The 23,671-nt window shown below is 38.6% G+C and overlaps 1 protein-coding gene across 10 annotated transcripts in view; it reads left to right on the forward strand.

Annotated features, from left to right (window-relative positions):
* WDFY3 (WD repeat and FYVE domain containing 3) overlaps positions 1-23,671 on the forward strand; it is a 182,291-nt gene that overhangs the window by 140,004 nt on the left and 18,616 nt on the right. For 9 of the 10 annotated variants that reach the window (XM_075034811.1, XM_075034833.1, XM_075034861.1 and 6 more), the window contains 20 exons: positions 1,511-1,690; positions 3,605-3,838; positions 5,786-5,885; positions 7,446-7,606; positions 8,184-8,413; positions 9,295-9,404; positions 10,279-10,461; positions 12,294-12,451; positions 13,916-13,993; positions 14,959-15,186; positions 16,018-16,071; positions 18,428-18,596; positions 18,810-18,973; positions 19,757-19,905; positions 20,178-20,298; positions 20,673-20,758; positions 21,108-21,188; positions 21,736-21,790; positions 22,152-22,271; positions 23,078-23,195. In XM_075034811.1, coding sequence (XP_074890912.1) covers positions 1,511-1,690; positions 3,605-3,838; positions 5,786-5,885; positions 7,446-7,606; positions 8,184-8,413; positions 9,295-9,404; positions 10,279-10,461; positions 12,294-12,451; positions 13,916-13,993; positions 14,959-15,186; positions 16,018-16,071; positions 18,428-18,596; positions 18,810-18,973; positions 19,757-19,905; positions 20,178-20,298; positions 20,673-20,758; positions 21,108-21,188; positions 21,736-21,790; positions 22,152-22,271; positions 23,078-23,195 — 2,779 coding nt within the window. The remainder of the gene's footprint in view (positions 1-1,510; positions 1,691-3,604; positions 3,839-5,785; positions 5,886-7,445; positions 7,607-8,183; positions 8,414-9,294; positions 9,405-10,278; positions 10,462-12,293; positions 12,452-13,915; positions 13,994-14,958; positions 15,187-16,017; positions 16,072-18,427; positions 18,597-18,809; positions 18,974-19,756; positions 19,906-20,177; positions 20,299-20,672; positions 20,759-21,107; positions 21,189-21,735; positions 21,791-22,151; positions 22,272-23,077; positions 23,196-23,671) is intronic. The other variant, XM_075034840.1, reaches the window with a different exon arrangement.

A 23,671-nucleotide genomic window follows, 5' to 3' on the forward strand; every position in this document is an offset into this window, starting at 1 on the left:
CATGCAGAGAAGTCCCCTGACTATTAATAGCCACATGCTGGAGGAAATGAATTTACTGCCAGAAAAGCGTGTCATCTTCTCATCTTTGAATCTAATGTCAAGAGTAGTGAATGTTGGTTTCTCAGTGGGAAAATTTTGTATTTCTTTGGAGCCATAGTATGTTATCTGCTGAAAATTATCTCATGAAATGTTTGAAAAGCAGCACCTGTTTGGTTGTCGCCTGTTTGGTCATCATGTGTTTGTGATATGCTCTGAGAAGCATTGCTTACATGCATGTGTCTCCCATGTTAACATGTCCAGAAGTGTCTTCTGGACATGTGTGCTGGTTACATGTTCATGACCTGCTGCTGTACACATTCCTGTTATCACGTGTTCTGTCTCTTGCTGGTGACCTGTTCTGTCATGTGTTTGGTCCTCACCTGTTCAGACACATTTGCAACATGCGCTATCTCTTGCCTTGCTATCTTGTGCTGCGTCATCAGGTGTATGTTCAGATGTGCCATCACATTTTGGGTTGACATGAGTCAGGTCATGTTTACCAACATGTTTTGAATCATTACGTGTTAAGACACGTGTTTTGTCTTATGGTCAGTCGTGTTGTAAATGTGGTCAGTCTCCTGTTTGTGATGTGCTCAAACACATGCTGAGGCATAGGTTACTGTCATGTGTTAGGATGCTGTGTGTTATTGCTGTGGGTTTATCACATGTTCGGTCATGTGTCTGGTTACATTTCATCATGTGGTTGCAACTTGTTCCAGCCTGTTTTATCATGACATATCATCATAGTGTTTGTCACGTTCAGCTACATGTTTCTCGTGTATTTATGGTAAGGTGACATCCTGCCATGTGTTCAGTCACATGTTTGTGATGGCTTGGACACATATTCTCTTATCACGTGTTCTATTGTCACCTGTTGCAGGCACGTGGTTTGGACATGTGGTTTATGTGTGTGTTAGAAGTTGGTAGCTTGTTCAATTGTCACACATTCTGGAAGCAAGATTAGCCATGTGTTTGGTCACATGTTTGTTCAGATGTTCATCGTATGGTGACATGCTCAGGCACACGTTCTGTCACATTGGGTCAGGTTTGTCACATGTTGGTGATGTGTTTGAACACATTTTCTGTCACTTGTTTGGTCAGATACTAGGTCACATGTTCCAACACTGTGTCCTCAGTCATGTGTTCTAGACACATGTTTGGTCATGTGTTCTGACAAGTGCTCTGACACATTTGACATGTTCTGGATGTGATTTTCACACCTGGTCATGTGGTTGGCCACAAATTCAGTCACTTATTTCTGCTCTGCTTGAACAAGTGCTTGTCCATGTGGTTGATCACATTTGGCCTCATCTTTGATCACCTGTCACAATCATGTGTTTCATTGCATGTTTGACAATGCGTTTGATTGCATATTTGACCTTACAGCTCCTCTTCCTGCAGCTCCTTTCTGAAATGAGCATTCTTCAATTAGTGCCATCTGTGCTAATGTGCTGTTTGTTTTTCAACTCAGCCTTGGCAGTCAGAGGAAGAAGGCTCTTGGCTTCGAGAATATCCAGTCACCTTGATGCAGTTCTTTCGATATTTGTATCACAATGTGCCGGACCTCATTTCCTTGTGGATGAGTCCAGAGTTCCTGTGTGCGCTGGCAGCAACAGTGTTTCCTTTCAACATACGACCGTACTCTGAGATGGTAGGAAATCCAACTAATTAGCTGTTTTGTTTTTCCCCCAAATGTTACTTTTGAGGATTTATCAATTAGCAGTCATACAAAGATACAGCTCTGCTTACCCTGCAGAAAGAGGTCGTTGTAAAGGCTGGTCTGGACGTTTTGCACTTGGGTTTTGGAACCAAGAGAAGTGCATGTTCAACTGAAGGGCAGTTCCTGTGCAGTGACATCTGAAACTGTATTTTAGGGGGAATGTACATGATTTATTTGTTTTCTAGTGGACCGTTATTTTCAATTATATGAACAATGTTAGCTCAGATTTACAAAAGCAAAAGAAATGGAGTCTGCCTATGCTTTCAGCCCTCTGCTCTGGAGGATATGATAAAATCTAAAACTTCTATTTCTTCCTACTTCCCATTTATTCTTTTGTGGCTTAACCACAAAAGAGTGTTCTTGTGTTACCTGGAACTACTGAGTTCAAGCCAGGAGAGGGTGTGAATTCAACTTTGCTTGCATTGCTGCCTGTAGTATGTTTGAACCTGGTGTCATTTAAAAATGATACTATTTCTAGAATATGAATGGAAAGGAAACAAACAGTTATTGTTAGCCAACATCTAAAAGTAATTTTACTAAGAATATGGAAGGATAGGCTACAGGTTGGCAAATGCTAGAACTAGGGAGGGTATGATAAAATACTTCAGGAATTAATGGTGGCATGCTATCTTTTCTGTTGTCAATAAAAGTGGGAGATCAGTTTTTAAAGGGGCATGCTGATGAGCATCTCATAAAGATAGTTTATTTTGCTTTTAAGTTAAACTTTCACTTGAAGTAGATGCTAGGAGCTCGCTCTCTCAAAAAAGTGCCATTTATAAACTGGTAAAGCTGATTTGGTGTTCACCTGTATAGAGTTTTTAGAGGAGCCTTGCATCTCTGAGCAGGTTTTACTTTAACTACTAAGTCCCTTGAAACTTTGTGTAGCTGCCTGACAACTTGAGGTCTTTGCTATTTGAAGGCTGTCTTGACTCCAAATTGGTTTATTCCTCCAGCATTTCCCTCTGTCCAAATGTGTAGAACTAATCAATCCCTTGTGAAATAGATGAATAACAGCCAGGTTCCTGCAACAAAACACTATAGCCCAAATTCAGCCTTGAGAGAAAATTCTTAACTGATCTTTCAGCCCTTCTGAGATTGCCATTAAAATCAGAAAGAGTACACATTTGGGCTTCTCTTAATTTCTTGGGAAAACTCTCCTACTGAAGCAGACCAAATGTTCAAAACATTTGGTTACTTCACATATAAGCTGGTGATGCAATAAGCCTGTTGAGGGAAATCATGTTGTCTCCTCTTTCGTTTGGAGGAGGGCGTTACATAAAAACAGACAGTCTTGTGGATTTGACAGCTTCCATGACTGTTTGCGGTTTTGTTACAGTCCTCCTCAAGAGCTAGCCCCTCAAAGGTTCTTGTTTGTCAGAAACAGGAAAGCTGTAGAGACACCCCCCCTTTTTTTTTTTTTCTTCTTTTAAGAGGTTTTGGGAAACTGGCTTAGCCATACTGCACTCTGATGAAGATATCGCATTAAAAAAAGAAAAGGCTCAGTTCCTTTTTAACTGCTTTTGCAATGAGAACATTTATTTTTGCAAAGTATCTAGAAATTGCCCGAGTACTTCTTGTTGGTAAGTAAATGTGAAATGTGATCTCTAGCTCACAACTCATGCCAGTCTTCGCTGATTATTGTTCGCCTTGGGAATCTGAAACTAGAATTTGGTTGTTTCTCCTGTTGTGTATTAGGGAACTGATCCTGAACATAATCTTGTAAAAAGGCTTCTTATGAAGCAGAATGTGAATTGAGTAGCCTTTGAAAAATAAGTAAAGAATAGAGTATCGAAAAGACTGCTGTTAATTTGCTGATCTTGAGTTTTAACATGCTGTTTTTCACAGGTCACTGATCTTGATGATGAAGTTGGGTCCCCAGCTGAAGAGTTTAAAGCCTTCGCAGCTGATTCTGGCATGAACAGAAGCCAATCAGAATACTGCAATGTTGGCACCAAGACATACCTAACCAACCATCCTGCCAAGAAGTTTGTGTTTGACTTCATGCGTGTGCTGATAATTGATAACTTATGTCTCACACCAGCCAGCAAACAGACTCCACTGGTAGATCTTCTGCTAGAGGTACAATTTCTTTGTGTTTTGTTTTTATTTTTTGAACTTATTGTGACACTTCATCCCCTAAAATGTGTTTTTCCACTTACCTTTCGAAGTTAGAGGACTGATGACCTGGGATTCAGTAGAATCCTGTAAATTGCCCTGAAATGGGGGGGGGTTGGAGAAAAAAAAAAAAAGGGAACACTAGTGTCTCATAAATAGTAGTTTGCTCACCTTTCTTTAACAGCTTGGAAAAACCTAAGAAAGCAAATGCAGAGGGTTTATCTCAGCTTTCCTTTGAGAATGTTTTCTGGACTTCCTCTCTCTGCACCCCCCGGCATTTGTGTATATTGGTGACCATCTCAGGTGCTTGAGCTGACAGTCTGTGCGCTGTTTACCTGACTTTTTTTCTTGCTGTGCTCTGTTCTACCCTCCACACCACAGCCCTACTACTACTTTTTTTTTGTGGGCTCCTTAACTTTCATTTGGCCAGTCAAATGGCTGTTAGTTGCTGAGCATGCAGTGTCATTGTTTTATTTCTATTTTGTCCTCACTTTTGAGCAGCCATAATCTTGTTTTGGCATCTTAGCCAATACGTCCTTTTGTCTGGAAACAGAGGTAGTGGCTCACAACACTAGATGTTCAACAGTGCAGCATGAGAAGTTGTAGCTTTCTTCAAGTTTTACTTTTGTGGAGTATGATTCATTTGTTAAACACCTTTCAGACCATGACAGGTGTATTGGCTTTGTTGAAAATATAAAATCCAAGCAAATCCCTGCAGAAACATTAAAGTTTCTGTTTTATTCATATTAGATAAAAAGTGGCAGGACATATGGTGCCATATGCTATAAAAATTCACAAAATAACTGTGTTATCTTCCTGTACATTACCTTTTAAAGTTTGTGACACCCACAGAGAGCATCGTTCTGTTAATGGTGAGGCAAGGAATGAGTTCAGTTACTGTTTAACTGCCCACACCTTCTTCAGACAATGTATTTTGAATGTTTCGTTCATGTCAATTCACATTCTCCCTTGACCTACCTATTTGTTACCTCATCCTATGTGTTGCTGAATCTCCCTGATTTTTTTGATAGCTTCAGGAATTTTGGACCGTGCTTGTATATTTCCTAACAAATTTTCTGGAGCAGTTGAGCATCTCTTTGGTGTCACAAAGCAAAAAATGAATTGCCAAGAGGTGCAGTTATACACAAACATCAGGAAGCATATTTGAGGCCATGTTCAATTGGTTGCAGTTGTTTTACTGCTGGTTTAATCTGTTCTCGCTCGTCAATGTTACTGGCCCCTTAGCATAAACAGAGCATTGGGTATGTACACACTGCTAAACTGTTACAGGGCAAGACAAAGCAGGTTGCCTTAATGTTATCTGGCTTTCTAGGATTGTTTAAGTGGATTATTCAGTTAGGTATGATTATGCATGCATTGAACAACACAAGGTGATAAAGTGATTTTCCGCTTTAAGTGCAAAGGAAATTATAAAGGTTCAGCACATTCATCTACTATATGACTATACCAAGACTGCTGTAGTATTATGCAGAACCCCACACAGAAGTGATTATCAACTTACATGTTTGATCTGTCCCATTTACTCATTTTTTACTGAAGGAGGTGATTGTGTGAACTGAGGAGATCACAGTTTAACCATATGTTTAGTTAGAGATTTGTGCATCTTTTTGGAATGTAGTGTTTTCCAGTTCCTATTATGGCAGAAGATAAATTTACTGGATTTAAATAGAAATAATGCCTACTCTGTAAGACTGCATATAGCCAATGTATACTCAACATGCATCTTAAATTTTTAGATAAAGCCAAGACATCTTACTCAAGACAAAATGTTAAGAGAAAAAAGCATAGTTCATGAGAGCTAAGAAAAGAGAAATTCACCTAGAACACCCTCCTGCTCCCTCTTTTTGCTCAGAGATATTAATTATCTTAACATTGTATTTCTTTTATCAGGCTTCCCCTGAAAGATCAACACGAACACAGCAGAAGGAGTTTCAGACATACGTTTTGGATGGAGTGATGGACCACTTACTTGCAGCTGATGTTTTATTGGGTAATATAGCAAAGTTTAATTATCAATCTATTGATTTGAGCAAAAGGTTTTCACTATTTAACTTTTTCTTTATTACTGTCCTGTTTTGTTACAACTTGATTGTCTTTATTTTTTTTCCTCTGCCCTTTCCTTTCCTTTGATGTGTAAATGGTGTTGCTGTGCTTGCATGTTCCCTCACTAGCTTGACTGTGCCAAAGCTGTGAAATAGGTTGTTCAAAAAAACTATACGGCATAAGTCTTTTGGATATGTAAGCCAGACAAATTGCAATCACATCAAAAAGAACTGAAACTGGATCTTGCATCATCTCTCTTGACCTTCTTGCCTTGGTAGAGGATCTGGAGCTTTTGTCAATTTATCATGGGTGGGACTTTGGTTTTTAAGTTAGCTTTGTTTCCATTTCCTCCTACTGTAGTTTTATTATGAATGCAGCGTTCCAGAAAAAAACCTCTGGGATTAGCACTCCATTGATCCAGTTAATAAATGGATAGGAAGAGAATTAGAAGCTTGTAACTTGGATGTCAGTAGGGTAGGCTGTTCCACCAGAGCATGGGTTTAGATGATTGTGGAATGGCCTGCAGGAATATTGCTGCTCAGGTGCTCAGCTGGATTTCACAGTGGCCTGCTGGACTTCCCAGGAGCTCTCGGTCTGCTGTATCTCTATCCTAGATGTCATGGGGCAGCATGCATTTCTGTTCAAAAGTGCTTGTAAGGCTTCCCCCTTTCTTGCCACAGCAATGACTTGTCTTTCTCTGGGTGCACTGCATTAATAAAATAAATGCAGAATCATGTTACATAAAGCTTTGAGTCAGGTTCTCAGAAGAGTCTCCTGTGCTTACAAGTACTTTGGTGCAGCCCAGGAGCAGGACTTTGGTTTCCCCGGGCATTCCTTCTTTGAGGTTTTGCCAGCTTCCTCCAGGTGCAGTGCTATCAGTTGCTTTATGTGCAGATGAGGCAACAAATGAATAAATGTAGGTGAACTTCTGGCAAAATCAACACCACTGAAGGTTTTGTTTGTTTGTTTGTTTTATGAAAGCACTTGCACTTTTCAAGCTTCTCTTAATAAAGCTGGGCTGACATTTACCTACACGCAGACACATGCAGCTGATGCCCATTGACTCTTGGTTTTATTGAGTGAAGCACAGTGAGGGAGAAGTGATGCCAGCTGATATCACTTGTCATCTCAAGGTCTTTTAAAAAGGTTCTTTTCTTTTTGAAAAAGCAAAAGTATAATTTAAAGAAGCTACAGGTGGTTCTGTACACATGCAGCTCCAATTGAAAAGGAGGACCCTACATAAATATGATACCTCAGGATCCACAAGAGTACCATTTCTTCTGGACTCTTCCTGCCCCAGCCCCGCCTTTTTTGTTTTTTGTTGATTTCAAACATTCACTTACCATCAAAGATCGTTGTAAGAAAGCCATGAAGTTTCAGATTTTTCTTTGACTGAGTCTCTTTCTCTTTTACAGAAGTCTAGAAAGGACAGACTAATGTGAATATATTTATGCAGATGTGGTTTTTTGATAAATGAAGAAAACTTTGGGGTTTTTTTGTTGCCTAGGTGAAGATGCATCTCTGCCTATAACGAGTGGAGGAAGCTACCAAGTGCTGGTGAACAATGTATTTTATTTTACACAGCGTGTGGTAGATAAGCTTTGGCAGGGCATGTTCAACAAAGAATCCAAACTTCTTGTGGACTTCATAATCCAGCTCATTGCACAGGTAATAGTGTTCTTCTGTTAGCCTGCTTGTGAAAACATTTTCGCAGGTTACGTTAAAATCCATAGAGTGATGTGACTAAGCAATCTGCTAGTGATGCATGTCGGGTCAGCATAGAAGTATGCTTTTCTTCCCCATGCTTTCTCTCTCTTTAGTGAGCTTTCCTAGCACATCTTGGTAGTGTAGAGTGCTTTAGTATGGGGCTGTTTAATAAAAACTGCTTTCAGATGACGTTAGTTTTTAGAAATCCCACAAAATAAACAACAAAATCTACCTTGCATGAATTTTGGGAAGCTTCCGAAATTTACCTTGACATTTTGGGGAAGCTTCCTCATGCACTTTTATTGGAGATAGTTAGAAGACTTTTACTGTTAGAAGTCAGCAGTGTCTTTGTAGATGTTAAAATTGTAAGTGTATCATTGTGTATTAATGTCATTTTGGTCCTTGAAATTCATGGAATTGATGCTTTTAGTAAAATAACGATTTTGAAAAATGAGCATGGGTCAATTCAAGGTAAGATTGTGTGCCAGTAAACTGATTTTCTGCTACTATCTGATCATGGTTTTTTACTTCATATCAGTCAAAAAGAAGATCTCAGGGACTATCGCTGGATGCTATTTATCACTGCTTGAACAGGACCATCTTGTATCAATTCTCAAGGGCGCACAAAACTGTTCCTCAGCAAGTGGCTCTCCTTGATTCCCTAAGGGTCCTTACTGTGAACAGAAACTTAATTTTGGGACCTGGAAATCATGATCAAGAGTTCATCAGCTGCCTAGCTCACTGCTTGATTAATCTGCACGTGGGAAGGTAAATATCTCAGACAGAAGTTCGTTCCAGAACCAGGGCTGTGAAGTATTAAAATGACCTGTTATCTCTCAGCAATGACACTCACCTTGCAAATAAGTCAGCAAATTCTGGATAACCGTTCAGAACTTACTGGCCAGTGAAATACAGGCAACCTTAAGTGATTCATTTTGAAACAAAATTAGGTTTGAAGAGCCCAGGTGTGGAGGACATTTTTACCTCCTTTTACAGAGGTGTTGAAAATACTGACACAAGTGCTTCTCTAATCATTTTGTTGTTATGAGAAGGTAGAAAGAAACACTGGTGCTAAGTAATTAATAGTCAAAGGGATCTGTCCTAGATTTATTGTCTGTTGAATCATTTAATACAAATTCCATATCTTAGTACTTGTATGTATAGCATTGAGTAAGTCTAGTCAGGCATTTAATCAGATACCCATGACAAATGCTGTGGACACCCACTTTTCTGCATTGCTGCAAATGCCTGCCTGGCGTTTTGATTTTTTCTTTCCAAAAAGGTGTACAACTTGTGTTTCATGTGAAAACACTTGGGAAGCATCATCAGCAGAAACCCTAATGTTCTCTATTTGTGGCCTCATCTGGCTTGTGTTTCTTCAAATATTACCAACTTTCTCTAGTGATGTGTCCATGGCATGTTATTTTTCATAAACCTTCAGTTCAGCTTGTGACCACAGATTGTCAGAACTCAAGTGGACAGAAGTGAAGATATGGTGCTGTAGTAGCACGTATTAATCTTTGTGATACTGTCACAGGGAATCAAATGCTTTAGCTTGTTGGCGGGGTTTTTATGTTGATTCCCACTTCCCCCCTCCACCCTAACCCCCCCCCCCCCCAGGTTGTTGTTAATTCGTTGTGTATTTGTAGCAACGTTGATGGGTTTGGATTGGAAGCAGAAGCCAGGATGACAACTTGGCACATTATGATCCCCTCTGATATAGAACCAGATGGAGTCTACAATCAAGATGTCAGTGAAGGTAATCTGAGAGTGACAAAGCCACAGATGTCTGCTAATGCCACTTCTGTGTTGTTGTCACTAATCCTTTACCCCAGTTACTCTTAGGGCTGGGGGTGTGTGTGTGTGTATAAAAATATATAAAAAATAGAAGAAAAAACCCACATGGAGATACCAAGACAGACATATCCAGGAAAGTTACTGTTTTGTTAAAATACCAAGAGCTCTTTATAGTTTTCTGTACACATGTCAGAATTAGAAATACTGCTTTCTATGCACTGAGTTGAATGTAATAGAAATGAGTCATTTTAAGTGTGCACCATGGTTTTGTATCAGCTGGATCTTACATGAGCATAGGTAAGAAATAATTGGTATAAGCTGTAAAATTATTACTCAGTGGCATCCTCAGGATCTTTCACTCAAAGGAAATCTATGAAGTAGTTGTGGAAGAAAGGATTCAGTGATTTTTTTTATTTCTTGCATGTGTATATTTAATATGCAGGCATGTACTTATGCACACAGTCATATGTAAAACTATTAAAGCGTAATGTATGTATGGAATTATATATGCGGTTATAGACCTACTTCTGTAAGATTTTTTTTTAATCTCATTTTGTGAATAGATGGATGTAGGAGAAGAATCACAACTAATCAGAGCCAATACTTCAGATTCACAGAGAAAAAAAATGCCCAAATTAACTGTTAGATATTTCCTGATAGCATATAAATGGCAAGAAAAGACTGCCTGGACAAAGGCATTTCACAAGTCATGCAAGAGGGGAAGAAATTGGAGTATAATTGCAGAAATTATTCAGTTCATTACTGTAGGAAAAAAAACCCAACAATTCTATAAGCACCATAGAGAGCTTATTGTTTGTGATCTTGTACCTATGCAGGTCGCCAACTTCTTTTAAAAGCTATAAACAGAGTGTGGACAGAGCTGATCCATAGTAAAAAACAGGTTTTAGAAGAAGTTTTCAAAGTGACGCTACCTGTCAATGATCGTGGTCAAGTGGATATAACAGTTGCAAGACCTTTTATTGAGGAAGCAAGTTTAAAGTGTTGGCAAAATCATTTGGGTAAGTGTAACTGAGGATTTATCTGTCCTGAATGGTAGATTTCCCTGAAGTGAACCATATGCACTGGATGTTTTAATGTGGGTTTAGCTTTTGTGTAGCTAAGCACTCTAAACTGTCACCATTTAACGTCTCATTCAGAAACTGTATCGTTTGTAGGATATACTTACGCTCCACTGCACGCTACTGGGGGTCTCAACAATGTCCTGTGTGTGTGAGTTGGTGTGCACCAAACAGCGTATTATGGATTACAGTGATGGAGTCATTTAGCTCCTTCCCATGAACACTTGGATTGGGGTGACCTGTGTTACCATTCTCAGGATTGAATGTGTCAGGCAGGGACGGGGGCCCTTCTTGTGCATGTCTGGGTGCAACCTGCAAACTCTTGGTCTGGTGATACGATTGGAAATGTGTGACCAAGCTGTCCTTCTTAAGCAGCAGGGATACTATGAATTCTCCTTCTTGGCTGGGAAATCTGTTCAGCATAGGAAGCAGCTTTGCAGGGAAGGACCCGGGTATCCTGGTGGACAGCAAGTTAAGCACAAGTCAGCTCTGAGCCTGTGTAATAAAGAAGGCCAACTGTTGCTGGACAGAATTAGTGAGAGTTTAGACAGCAGATAATAAAATTCCATACACATGACTAACTACTTTGAAGATTACATAGCTCTAAAGCAATTAAGTTTAACCTGGATATACAGAAAGCATTTTTGGAAACTTGGAATACTTGGTTTTGCAGTTTCTGTATTTCTAGATGTGCTTTGTCCCTGACTGATGTTTGCTCAAGTTTCCAGTATCTCCCTGATAGTCAGTATATTTGCAGAAATGTTTTGAGTAGAGTGAAGGACCTTTAAAGAAATTATTGCTATAAGAAAGTAGTAGTGGTATTAAAAGAAGAAAAGAAAGCTCAGAGGTGGAGTGAATTAAAGCAACAGTGAGGAATGTGAGCATGTACTTTTGAAGTCAAAGGTAACTGATACATGATTCATTAGCTGAATATTGGAAGAACATTAAACTGTTGAGAGAGTTGAACTAAACTGTGATTATTTTTTTTTTTACTTCAGTTTTAAAGTAAGCACACCAGTCTTGTGGACTTGACTATCAACTGGGATGGCTGTATGTGTACAAAAAGGTGCAGTAGGCCCACCTAGTTTCTCTGCTCAATACAGCGTATTTTGCTGCCAGATTGGTTAGTGGGGTCAGGTTGTAGCTCCTTTTTGGGTAGACATATGGTGCTCAGCTGCAATTTTTTCACTAGTATCTACTGTGTATAACATAAATTATATAAATCCTGTTATCTTTGTGACTGTTTTGAGAAAAAAAATATTTCTTCAGATGCTGTCTCCCTTGTTTGGAATGTCCGCTTGTTCTTTAAGGGATGTAAATCAGCAAAATAAAGGCTGGCAGGGGTAGAGGGAGGCTAGGTGATGATTTTGTTTATACATAGCTGGTTTCCACCTCTTCAGATGAGGATAGAATTCATAGCTCATGGAGCCCAATTTTGATAATTAAAAAAAAGGAGTAACAAATCTATTTGTCATACTTCATTTCAAAATGTAAGCAATTCCCAGATTTCACCTGGGGATCTTTCCTCATACAAGTCATAAATGTTTGACATGAATGTGAGTGCTGCTGGGCACTCTTAAAAAAAATAACAACAAAAATCCCCAAACAAACACATCCACACACACCCACACACACAAAAACCCTAATCCCCCAAACACCCGCCTTTTTAAAGCAGCAGAAAAGGTTATTCTATTTAAAGAAACAACTATAATGGGGGAAGGAAAAAAACCCACCTAAAAAGTACTCCAAACACTTTCTCTTTGTTTTTTCAGCTCATGAGAAGAAATGCATCAGCAGAGGGGAGGCTTTGGTTCCAACCACACAGTCCAAACTTTCACGAGTTAGCAGTGGGTTCGGCCTCTCTAAACTAACTGGTTCCAGGAGAAACCGCAAGGAGAGTGGGCTTAATAAACACAACCTCTCTACGCAGGTAATTTATGTCAATTAATAACATGCAGTCTAAAATCCAGCAATGTATGTTCAGGGTTTGTGGTAAATATCGCAATGTAAGGAGTCCTGCAGTGTGTGAAGTGGTATCTGGTGTTTGGTTTTCTTTTCCTTTTTTGAATATCCAGAATGGACATCTTGCTTCTGTGTGTCCTAATCTAGTAGGTACATCTGTGTATCTGTAACGTTAAACCAAGAGTTAAACTCTTCGTTGTTGGTGAGACTGCTCAGCTGCTTCTGTTTATATATATGCTTTATTGCTTTGCTAGTCTGGTTCTTAAAGTCAGTTTGCATTACTGCTCTGAAATGGAAGCTGTGAGATAGGTGCTTGTCCTTTTTTTCATCCTGCCCCCAAGATAATGTGGTTTAGGAAAATCCCTATATGAGTGTGTTTGTACCATGACTAAACAAATGCTGCTTTGCACTGATTTTATGGTACTACAGAGAAAAGTTCAGCAAAACAGTACATGATGGTAGAACTGGACATTCGTTTTACAAACCTGCTTGCTTAAAAAAAATTTAAAAGTTTAAAAAAAAGAGTTAGACCAGAGTAGCACAGCAGTGGTGCTCTCAGTAGGACAGTACCTGGTGGGCCGTTACAAGGAGTTAGTATAAAGTATTTGAGGCATTGAAAACAAAGGAAAGAGAAGGGTTGGAAAGTTTTGGAGGATTGAGTTCTTACTGTATTTAGTACTTGAAACATTGGGGATATGTTGGGTCGACGGGGGCAGGTGTATTCCTGCCACAAGGAAATGTATAACTCCTGTTGACTTAATCAGGAGTTTGTGTCCTGTGAAAAAAATACGTTGCCAGTTCTTCTTCTGATCCAAAAATTATTCGGTGGCTTTGATAAAGTAAAGAATTCTCAGTGCTCTCAGTCCTTTTCCTGGTGAGCAGGCATATGCATTAAAATGAAAAGGAGGTAACTCACCAACTGTGCTGACAGGAACTGTTGCTAGCTCTATCAGTAGAGGGAGCAATAAGTGAAAACAGTTATAGTGCAGTACAGAATGAGGAGTGATGGGTGTCTTGAGGATTTCCAACAAACTAGGCAGCATCCACAAAATACTACTTAAAAGGAAATAGGGAAAAGTAGTAATATTTGTCAGCGCCAGTCTTTGGCTGTTTGGGAATGTTTTGAACTGTTAGCCATGTGTTGGGAATATTTTCCGAATGTTTGCCAGTTTCCTTTAAAGGGTATTCCTATACATGAATCTACTGCCTTTTTTAAAAAAAAAAAAAAAAAAGAAAAACCACAAAAAACCAAAACAAACAAAACCTTAAATACTGTTGCATGCAGTAATTTGAAAGTCATCTTTTTTTTTTTTTTAAAGAAACTATCCTTTGTGAGAAGTTTAGCAAGGTGATGTATTCATAGGCTTTTTCATTCAAACAAAATCTTCTTTTATAAAGTGTCATTCTGTCTGTCCTCTTACCTTTGTATTAGGAAATTTCCCAGTGGATGTTTACTCACATTGCAGTGGTTCGGGACCTGGTTGATATGCAGTATAAGGAATATCAGGAGGTATGGTTCAGAGGATTAATTACCTGACACTGATATTTTGACCTGTTAGGTTATACTAATCCCATTTCTCAGTATGGGGCTTGTGAAATATTAGGTTGTCATTGGTGAAATGCTTGAATGTTCAGATACAGTTGTTATTTTTAAGGGTTCTTAAAATGCAATCAAATAAACAAATGAGGAAACTAATTTTGATCTAGTTGTAGATGAAAGCTTTTGTAGCAATATGACATGTTTTTTTCAAGAAGCTTAAGTAGTCTTTCCTTAGAAGTGTAAAGAAAAAAATATGCTAGAATATGCTGTCTTTCTAAAACATGGTACAAAAACTGAAGAGTATATGCAGAGAAGCATTGTGTACAAATTACTTTCATCGTAACACAAAGAAAATTTTATGGTACCTTTCCCAAATTATGCAGTGATAGAAAGTGGTTGCTCTGTGCCTTCTAGAATGATATCTTTGCATGCTGCAGTTTCTTCCAAACATCCCTAAAGACCTTTGTTTGAAACTAGTTGTTGAGCTGCATGATATAAATCTTAAGAAATCAGCTTCTGAGAGAAACAAGTCACTGAAAGCAATTAGTTAAAACAGTCAACCACCAAACTGTGCTTCATTGAACTTCTCTCCCCAGTGTAAATACAGGCAGGGAAGGCCTCTAAAACAATTTTTGTTTTCATTCTTAAGTTACATTTCTTTCATATTTGCTATTTAGAAATACGTTCAATTAATGATACAAACCAAAAGCAGAGTTTTTACCTTCTTTTTTTTCTCTTTTTTTTATTGAGAAGATAACAATATGAACCCTGCTCTTATGGTAACTGACACTGAAAAGCTCATTAAGGTGTACTAGACAATGCTACTAGAATTATGAATTATTACACGTTTTTCTGTAGTGTAGTGAAAATGTTCACATCAGAGACAGGCTTGAAAGCATCGTTCTTGAGGCATATACATATGTTTTTGTATTCAGCGTCAGCAGAATGCATTAAAATACGTGACAGAAGAGTGGTCTCAAATTGAATACGAGTTACTGCGAGAGCGAGGCTTGTGGGGTCCCCCCATTGGCTCCCATCTTGACAAGTGGATGTTGGAGATGACTGAGGGTCCCTGCAGAATGAGGAAAAAGATGGTGCGAAATGACATGTTTTATATTCAGTATCCCTACATGCCTGAAGCTGAGCAAGAAACAAACTTGCTGGTAAGTATTCAAGATTTTGTGGTGAGTAATTTTATACCCTGTTGTAAAATCCGTATTTTTTTGGAAGTTTTTCTTAAGAAACATATTTTACTCTGTTGGTATTACCTTGTATCCTGTCTGTATGTCCTAAATGGTTGGTAAGATCCAGTTGTTCCTTGTAGTATATTTAGGGAAAGGACTGAATCACTCAGCTCAAAACTAGGTGAACTTGAAGACTAGCAGTTGCAACATAAGATGAGGTGTGCTTGCATCAGCTAAGTGATCATGCCAGTGGACAGCAGAGGTATCTTCACAAGCCTCTAGAGGCCGAGAAGTACCGTAACTATGGGAGGTTTCAGTCTGAGTTCTTGGCCTTATGCTAGATAATGCGGTAAACAGTGATCTGAAAAAAAAAAAAAGAAAAACAAACAGGCTACAGGCCTTTGTTTGGGTGCATTTGTGAAATGTACTTTCATCCATCTGCAAATATGAACATGGGCTGTGTAGCAGCAATGTGCGTGGCCTTTGAAAACCTGGTAGTTAGTTCCTGTTAATTTTGGAACACCATTTTTAAGAAATGGAGCAGTCTTTATTGTGTCTTTTTAGGCATGCATGTATGCGTGCAGGATTTTTTTCCTCGAATTAAGCATGAATGTCAAAGTATTAAAACAAGCAAACAAAAAATAGCATCCAGCCAGTTTTAAACCATTAGGTATATTTGTCTGCTTGCAGTCTGACACACAATAGCTGTAGTGACAGTCTAATTTACACAAAGTGGAGAACATGCCATCATACATTCTTCTCAAAAGTGTTCTTTCTCTGATGCTTATATAATTGATGCCCTGTTTTCAGTCTGACTTCTCAAGTAGAGTTCCTGAGACATCTGATGATACCATTCCTCAAAAGGTAAAGAAACAAGTACACTGAAAGAATGTGAAATAAATACAACTCTTTTTTCCTCCTGCATGTTAGGCAATCTTAACAAGGCTTCTACGTTCAGCTTTCAACTTGCTCTTTCGATAAATATTTTCAGGCCTAAAGGCTTTTTCAGTAATCATGTTAGAAGATGTTACTGTGCTCTCCTCAGCCTTCACCTAATAAAACTTTCTGTGGATCTTACCTTCTTTGCTGCACACTAACCGGCTGCGTTGGGCTGTGCTATCACTGTTCTCACTGTGTGAACTGTTGTGGCTTTGGGATCTGAACTAATGGTTGGTGGAACATGTTTAGTAATGGGCAACACTATCACTTGGAAGCACTTACTGGGAAAGTAAGTATTTCTTTCCAAGAGAGGATCTGGGGAGCAGTGTTTTCTCCTTTTTGACCCTAATGGGCTGTAACAGGCCTACTTTTGTTAGAGCCCAGATTAATTTTGTCCTAGTTGACTCTTCCTCTCATTTTCACTATTAAAGAAATATACACATTTGTTTAAAAAACACACATCCTGCCTCGAAAATAACAGACTTGTTTGGAAGTGGCTGCTCTGCAAGCGTTTCAGTATTACGCTGCTTCTCTGTTAATTACATTCGCTGTCTTGCCCATCACTAAGTACAATGTGTAATGTGCGTTCACTCATTTTGAATTACATTCAACAATAAACTAATACATATAAGTGAAAGTAATGCTATTATACAGAATATCCAATATAAATTGTTACTGTTTTCCTTTCTTCATGTTAGCAGTGCTAGTTAGGATTTCTCTTTGTAGGCTATACATAGTTGTTTCCACAGAGTTTTAAGTATCATTTAAGTGACATTTTTGTGGTGATAAGGAGAGAAGACTTAGTTGAACATAAGCAGCAAATTAGATCACACTGCCTTAAATTTTTTATTTTGGGGGCAGCCAATTTGACCTGAAATAATAAATCTCCATATTGTGTATCTTAATCTCTTTGTCATCTGGAGCATCCATTTGTAATAAAGCTAGTTTGATTTTATGGGTCATTCAGTTTTCCACTATACTGTCATACAGATGAACCAAAAAAAAAAATCACCTTTTACGTATTTCCAGTTATTACTGCAGAAGTGGGCAAGGGAAAATCTTGACTGAAATGGCAGTGATATTCTGCAGTTCTACATAACGAAAAGCATTGAACTGGATTTATAATAATAATATTTTGTAATTATCCCAACCTAATTTTGAAATTCATGGGAAATAATGCTACCAAAAAAACAGTTTGTGATGAAGAACTGAACACATTCACAAAGCTTTCTAAAGTTAGAGGGTGGGGTCAAACAGTAGTTGGAGAAGAACATTTTCAACTGCAGTATAAAATCAGTGGGTTTTCATCCATCCTTGTGTATCAAGTTTTTTAATTTTGGAAGGGCTCTTGGCTCTTTAATACCTCTTTTATCTTCACCTGTATCTCCTGTGATCATTCTGACATATTTATTGTCCTTATTTAGTTCTTACTTCTATTTCAAATGTTACCTCCATAATAAAGTGAGGAACATAAGAATTAGCCTGTGGTGGGGGATGGGATGGGCAAAGGAAAAAAAACACCCAACCAAAAAAAACGCAAAAAAAACCCTCAACAAAACCAACACCAGCACCCCCCCTCCCCCAAAAAACCCAAGCCCCAAACCAAAAAAAACCCCACCATACCACCACCATAATGAAAGGTATCATAATACATTGTCATCACCTAAAGGTACAAATGCTGCTCAAAGAATTGCTTTGGTTAAATGGATACTCTTGTGCCAGTCTCCTGCCCACAAACTGTCAGAATCTTTACTAAAAAAGAAACAACTGAATTAATTATGAATTTCTGAGCCTTAAAGCCAGTCCCAGGCTGCTTTTAGTTCATATCAGCTTCCACATATCTGTATCTTGAGGCAATTTTTTATTCAAACTATTGCCTAGCAAAGTAGTCAGTTGGCTAATGAATAAGCTGCATATGTTGTAGGGAGTTATGAAAGATGATAAAAAGGCCATCTCATCTATCAATCTTAAGCACAAGTATCCCAACCTTTTGTGACAGCTCATAACATTCTGGCTACACTTCTTAGTTCCCATGTTGTGGGTTTATCTGCAGGCATTTCTGCAACCCCGTTATTACTTTAGTGGCTGGATAGCTTCCTTGCAAATTAGCTGGTAGATCAGATCTACTGAAGAGTCTGTTTCTGTATGTGTTGGTGTATGACTGAGCACGCATAAAACACTTGATGGGCATGCACTGTGCTGCACACAGTATTCCTGAAACACATTCACTGAAGCAAATGAGCAGTTGACTGACCAAGCAATTTCTTCAATTATTTCTAAGAAACCTGCTCGTTACCGAAGAGCTGTAAGTTATGATAGTAAGGAGTACTACATGCGCCTGGCTTCTGGAAACCCTGCAGTCTTTCAGGATCCTATAGAAGAGAATACAGTGGGTGAAACAACTCAGCAGGAGCCAGAACATGGGGAGGACACTATTGCAAGAGTCAAAGGTTAGATCGTTTGTTCTGTCCTGAACTGTTTTCTTTAAATTTATCTGCCTTTATATCTTCTCATACATTTGCATTAAGATAAGCATAAGGATCTTGTAAGACTCTTGTTTGGTTTTCTTTCTTAGTATTGGATCAGTAATTTCAAAGTTCAATAGGTTTTGCGAAGTGAATTTTTTGCTAGGTTTTTATTTATCTATCTCTGTTCTTTTCCAGGCCTGGTCAAGCCTCCCCTGAAACGATCTCGCTCTGCTCCTGACGGAGGAGATGATGAGAACCAGGACCAATCGCAGGATCAGATTGTTGAGGGGAGTTCGATTGATGAAGAGGAGAAGACTGACAATACAACTTTGCTTCGACTTCTTGAAGAAGGAGAGAAGGTACTGTGTACTTCAAACACGCTAAGCACTTATTGTATTGGAATTTCTCCATTACATGTCACAAGCATGAATAAATGTCCTAGATGCCTTCCCTGATCTACAGGTGAATTTGCTTAATATTTTGTCAGCTTCTTCCTGGAAACCAAATGTGTGCTCTGGTTCAAAGAGATCCTGAGCTGAAAACCCTGTACTGGAAATGTTCTTTTTCTTTCCTTCTGTCTGCTAGGGAAAAAAGAACCTGTCTTGAAATGAAAGCTGTGAGCTGTCTTGTGCTTGGATTATTATCCTGTCAGCTTAATGAGTCCAGACAGAAAATATACATTGAAAATATAAACACTGAACTTGGCGGACTGTCAATAATTAATTGTTTTCTTCATTAGAATGAAAAAACTTGATAACTAATATTTTATCGCCAAGAACAGTGTTAACGACCATGCTGCATATTTGGTATTTCAGACTTTGTCTGTCTGAAGTATACCAGTAAGTACATTTGTGATCATAGTTGAGTGGGCTACAGGTTCTAAAATATGCTCAAGAAGCATGGTGTGAGTGGAGAAGTTGGTAAATATATAAATCTATATCATACAGAGGAGGCTTTATTTAACTCCCTTCCCAATTGCTAAATGCAGGCATTAGGTATATCTCTGATTAAGGGGGAAAATAGCAGAATTTTTGCTGTATCTACAAGTGATAAGGCAGTGTCTGGGGCTTGTTCTAACAAAGCAACGGTCTGAGCCTGAACTTGTTAACCTGCTTTTGCTAAGCATCTGCATTTCATCACAGATTCAGCATATGTACCGCTGTGCTCGGGTTCAGGGCCTTGACACCAGTGAAGGGCTGCTTCTTTTTGGGAAAGAGCACTTCTATGTCATTGATGGATTTACCATGACAGCTACCAGAGAAATACGGGATATTGAGACACTGCCTCCAAAGTGAGTAGATTAATAGAGTTTCCTCACTCATTAGTAGCTGAACAAGAAGTATTTAATGAGATTTTTTGAGGATTCAACTCCAAAATAATGTCAGAGCCAGAAAGACTTCAGGAGAAGTTTCTTCTGTGCTCACAAATTGCTCAGTGTAGTATGGTATATTGTGAAAATCAGCTGTTTCTATAACTGGGCTCTCATATGAACTAAGGCAATAATTCTTTTACTTTATCTTCTTTTTAATCACTTCTCTCTTGCCTGTTTATGCTCATTTACAGGATGCATGAGCCAATCATACCTAGGGGAGCAAGGCAAGGTCCAAGTCAACTCAAAAGAACATGCAGCATTTTTGCATATGAAGATATCAAGGAAGTACATAAAAGGAGATACCTTTTGCAGGTAACTTGTACGTTGTATTTGGATTGAGGGGCCAACTTTGGAATTTTTTGTTGATGTTGTCATTTTTTAAAAGTAAAATAAATACATAACTGATCAGTATTTGGAAGGTGAAGTTGTTCACTGTGTTGAAATTGAAGTACTTAAGTTGGGCATCCTTGTTTGAATATTTGGCATACTGTGGTTTAGTTTATTGGGTGTATTAATGAATTTTAATGTTTTGAAAATAAAATATCTGGCCCCACTAAGCAACGTCTGCTTCACCATAATTTGGTGTCAGATGTACTAAAGTATGACTAAACTGGTCTGCACCTGACCTTCAGAGGTGACGAGCAAATGTGTTAGTGTTGACATGGGTTTGTCCTTTTTGTTTTCAGCCAATTGCAATTGAAGTTTTCTCAGGAGACGGACGGAACTATCTTCTAGCTTTCCAAAAAGGGGTTAGAAACAAAGTTTATCAAAGGTATTGTAAAATGAGTTAGAACATTAATCTGAATATTTGCAAATACCTGTGTTGAGCTGTATTTGAGCCTATGGTGACCTAACAACCAGAAGCAGATTGCAAGAGTGATGGATGTCAGGCAGTTTATAACCTGATAGCAACTTAGTGCTGCATGAAAGAACCACTAGGAAGCGCTAATGCCCTCATGCAAAACTTGTGGTATGTGTTCAGTGGGAAAAATTTTGTTGAAGATGTTACGTAGCTGCTCAAAACAAAGTCTGTAACTGTACTAAATGCCCTCTGTTTCTAAGGAGAAGACATACTGAGGACAGAAACACTGATCTTAATCTCCTTTTAACTGCTGATGCAGGTTTTTGGCTGTGGTGCCATCTCTAACTGACAGTTCGGAGTCGGTGTCTGGGCAGAGGCCAAACACAAGTGTAGAGCAAGGGTAGGTGATTCTGTTCCTCACAAGCTCTATAGCTCATCAGTTTCAAATAAATGATGCTTGCATTAAGGTCGGGGTTCACTGGAGAGTACTGCAACCTCAATTTAAAATTGGGCATTACCAAAATAAATAACTAGTGATGTTGTGCTCCAGTTATTTTAAATGTGCTAGTATTGTTGGCAGCGTTGGTATATCTTCTTACTAATTAATATATGCTATCAGGATTAACGTTATTGGTATACAGATATGTTCTGAAAGGAATTGAAATGCCAAAGCCATTATATTTGTCCAAGTTGTTGAAGATATTTTCCCCATCAGCAGCCTGTTAGATACATTTGTACTTGCCCTGAATTGCATAATTAACATGCATCATTTTAACTCTGTGTTTAGAAATAAAAAAAAGGCACTGCTAAAGCAAAAAGGAACAAAGCCCTGTTTTTCTAATTCTGACAGTTTACAAGTTTTAATCTTAAAACTTTGGATTGTTTTGTGAAGATATAACCCAGATCTTACTGCTAAGTCAGAAAATGCACTTCCTTCTTCCCATTAGGTCTGGCTTGCTTAGCACGTTAGTGGGAGAAAAATCTGTTACTCAAAGATGGGAAGTAAGTATGAAAATTTTGGTTGTTTTTTTTTTTTTATTAAATTCCACATTTTGTAGTGATATGTAATTAATCAGTGCATATAAGTTGCATCCTCTTATTCAAACAGGTGGAATATAGTACTATAGAAAGTGTATCTCAGCATTTTAGTTTGTAGTATTTCATTATATCATCATCAATAGGAAATGGTTTTACCATTGAAAATGCAAGGGGAGGGACTGTAGTAAACATAGAGTGAGCATTGTAATATTAAAGTAAGTTTTGTATGTTTGGGGAGAGCTGAACGCTTTGACAGTCTGGCAGTGTAGACATCTGATTGTTGTAAAGTGAACACTTTACAGTGCTGTTATCTGTCTTCCTTAAGAGAGGAGAAATCAGTAACTTCCAGTACCTGATGCACTTAAACACTCTGGCGGGCAGATCCTATAATGATCTCATGCAGTACCCTGTCTTTCCCTGGATCCTCGCAGACTATGATTCAGAGGTAAATAAAACATCTTGTCAGCCTTGTCAGTGATCTTTTTTATGCTGGAAGTTTTGCAAATATTACAGCTGGCTCATACTGCCTTAGTAAAACTGAGGCTTATCTTTATCGCCAGTTGTTTGCATTCATCTATTTTGTCATGTTCCTTCTACTTACCAGTGAGTAGGATATTAGAGATTCTTGGCTGTCCCATGTGGGCACATCCTTGCCTGAGCTGATTTTATGGATGTTACTGGACAGGTGAGGGCCAGGATACATAGCTTGTTCTAAGGCAGTTGCCTCTCTATGTTGCAGCAGTTCCTGTAAGTCTTTGCATTAGCTTTCTACTGAATATCCTGAAGGCCATTATGCCCACAGAGAAAGCATGCTTGTCCAGAAGACTGTGGTAGGGGCTACTATGAAATCTGGACCCACAGTGAAGAATTTGCTTTTGAAAAAGATGAAACATTGTATTAATGCTTTTGTGGGCAGCCGTTGCTACCAGCCAGACCATAACATAAAATATTGTTAGCGTGCATGTCGAATATTCAAGAACAGAATTAGAGGGAATTGGGAAAGAGGATGAGGAGAGCAGGGCAAAAATTATCTGGAGCCCAGATGTGACTTCAAATAAAAAACACTGACTTCTTAGATGGGACTGAAGGATTGTTTTAAGCATATCCAACATTGCATCAGCTGTGTATATAGAAAGCAAAGATGACAGCCTTAGGAGGTATGTGGTATTAAATATGGTAATCGGCAGCGTTGAAAGGGTTTGTTTGGTCTTTGATTTTTTTATAAAATTGGTGTCTGTTTTATTTTTAAAGGAACTGGATCTTACCAATCCCAAGACATTCAGAAACCTGGCCAAGCCCATGGGAGCTCAAACAGAAGACAGGTTAGCCCAGTACAAGAAACGGTACAAAGATTGGGAAGATCCCAATGGTAAGTAATGATACCTCCTGCAGGAGGAGCAGGGGTATATATATGTGCCTGTCACATGATGGGAGGGAGTCATGGATTTTTATATTATAGGTCAAGAGGTCTGGATGTGGATATGCAGAACTCCACTGTGGTTTTTAGTGACTCTCCAACAAATGCTAAATTAGAGCAAAGGGGCATTGGTTTTCTTGCTGTGTTGTTTGTTTTAAATCCAAGTGACAGCTTTTGTTTATATGTAAAAATAAAGACAAAACAGGTGCACATTCAGAACAGTTTAACATTGTCTAAAGGCTAGAATGGACAGGGACATGAGGCACACAACCAGCTGTCTCTACTAACACAGTTTGAGTTCTGCTGCAAGAAAATAAGTTGTACAAAGGAATGGGAATACTTCTGCATTAGCACTACTCTAGCTTTTTCATTTCTTATATTAAGTGCTTTTTTGCTAAGGAAACAGCATTTTATTAGCTAAAGAAACC

Source organism: Buteo buteo, chromosome 1 (assembly GCF_964188355.1).
Source record: "Buteo buteo chromosome 1, bButBut1.hap1.1, whole genome shotgun sequence".
Lineage (NCBI taxonomy): Eukaryota > Metazoa > Chordata > Aves > Accipitriformes > Accipitridae > Buteo > Buteo buteo.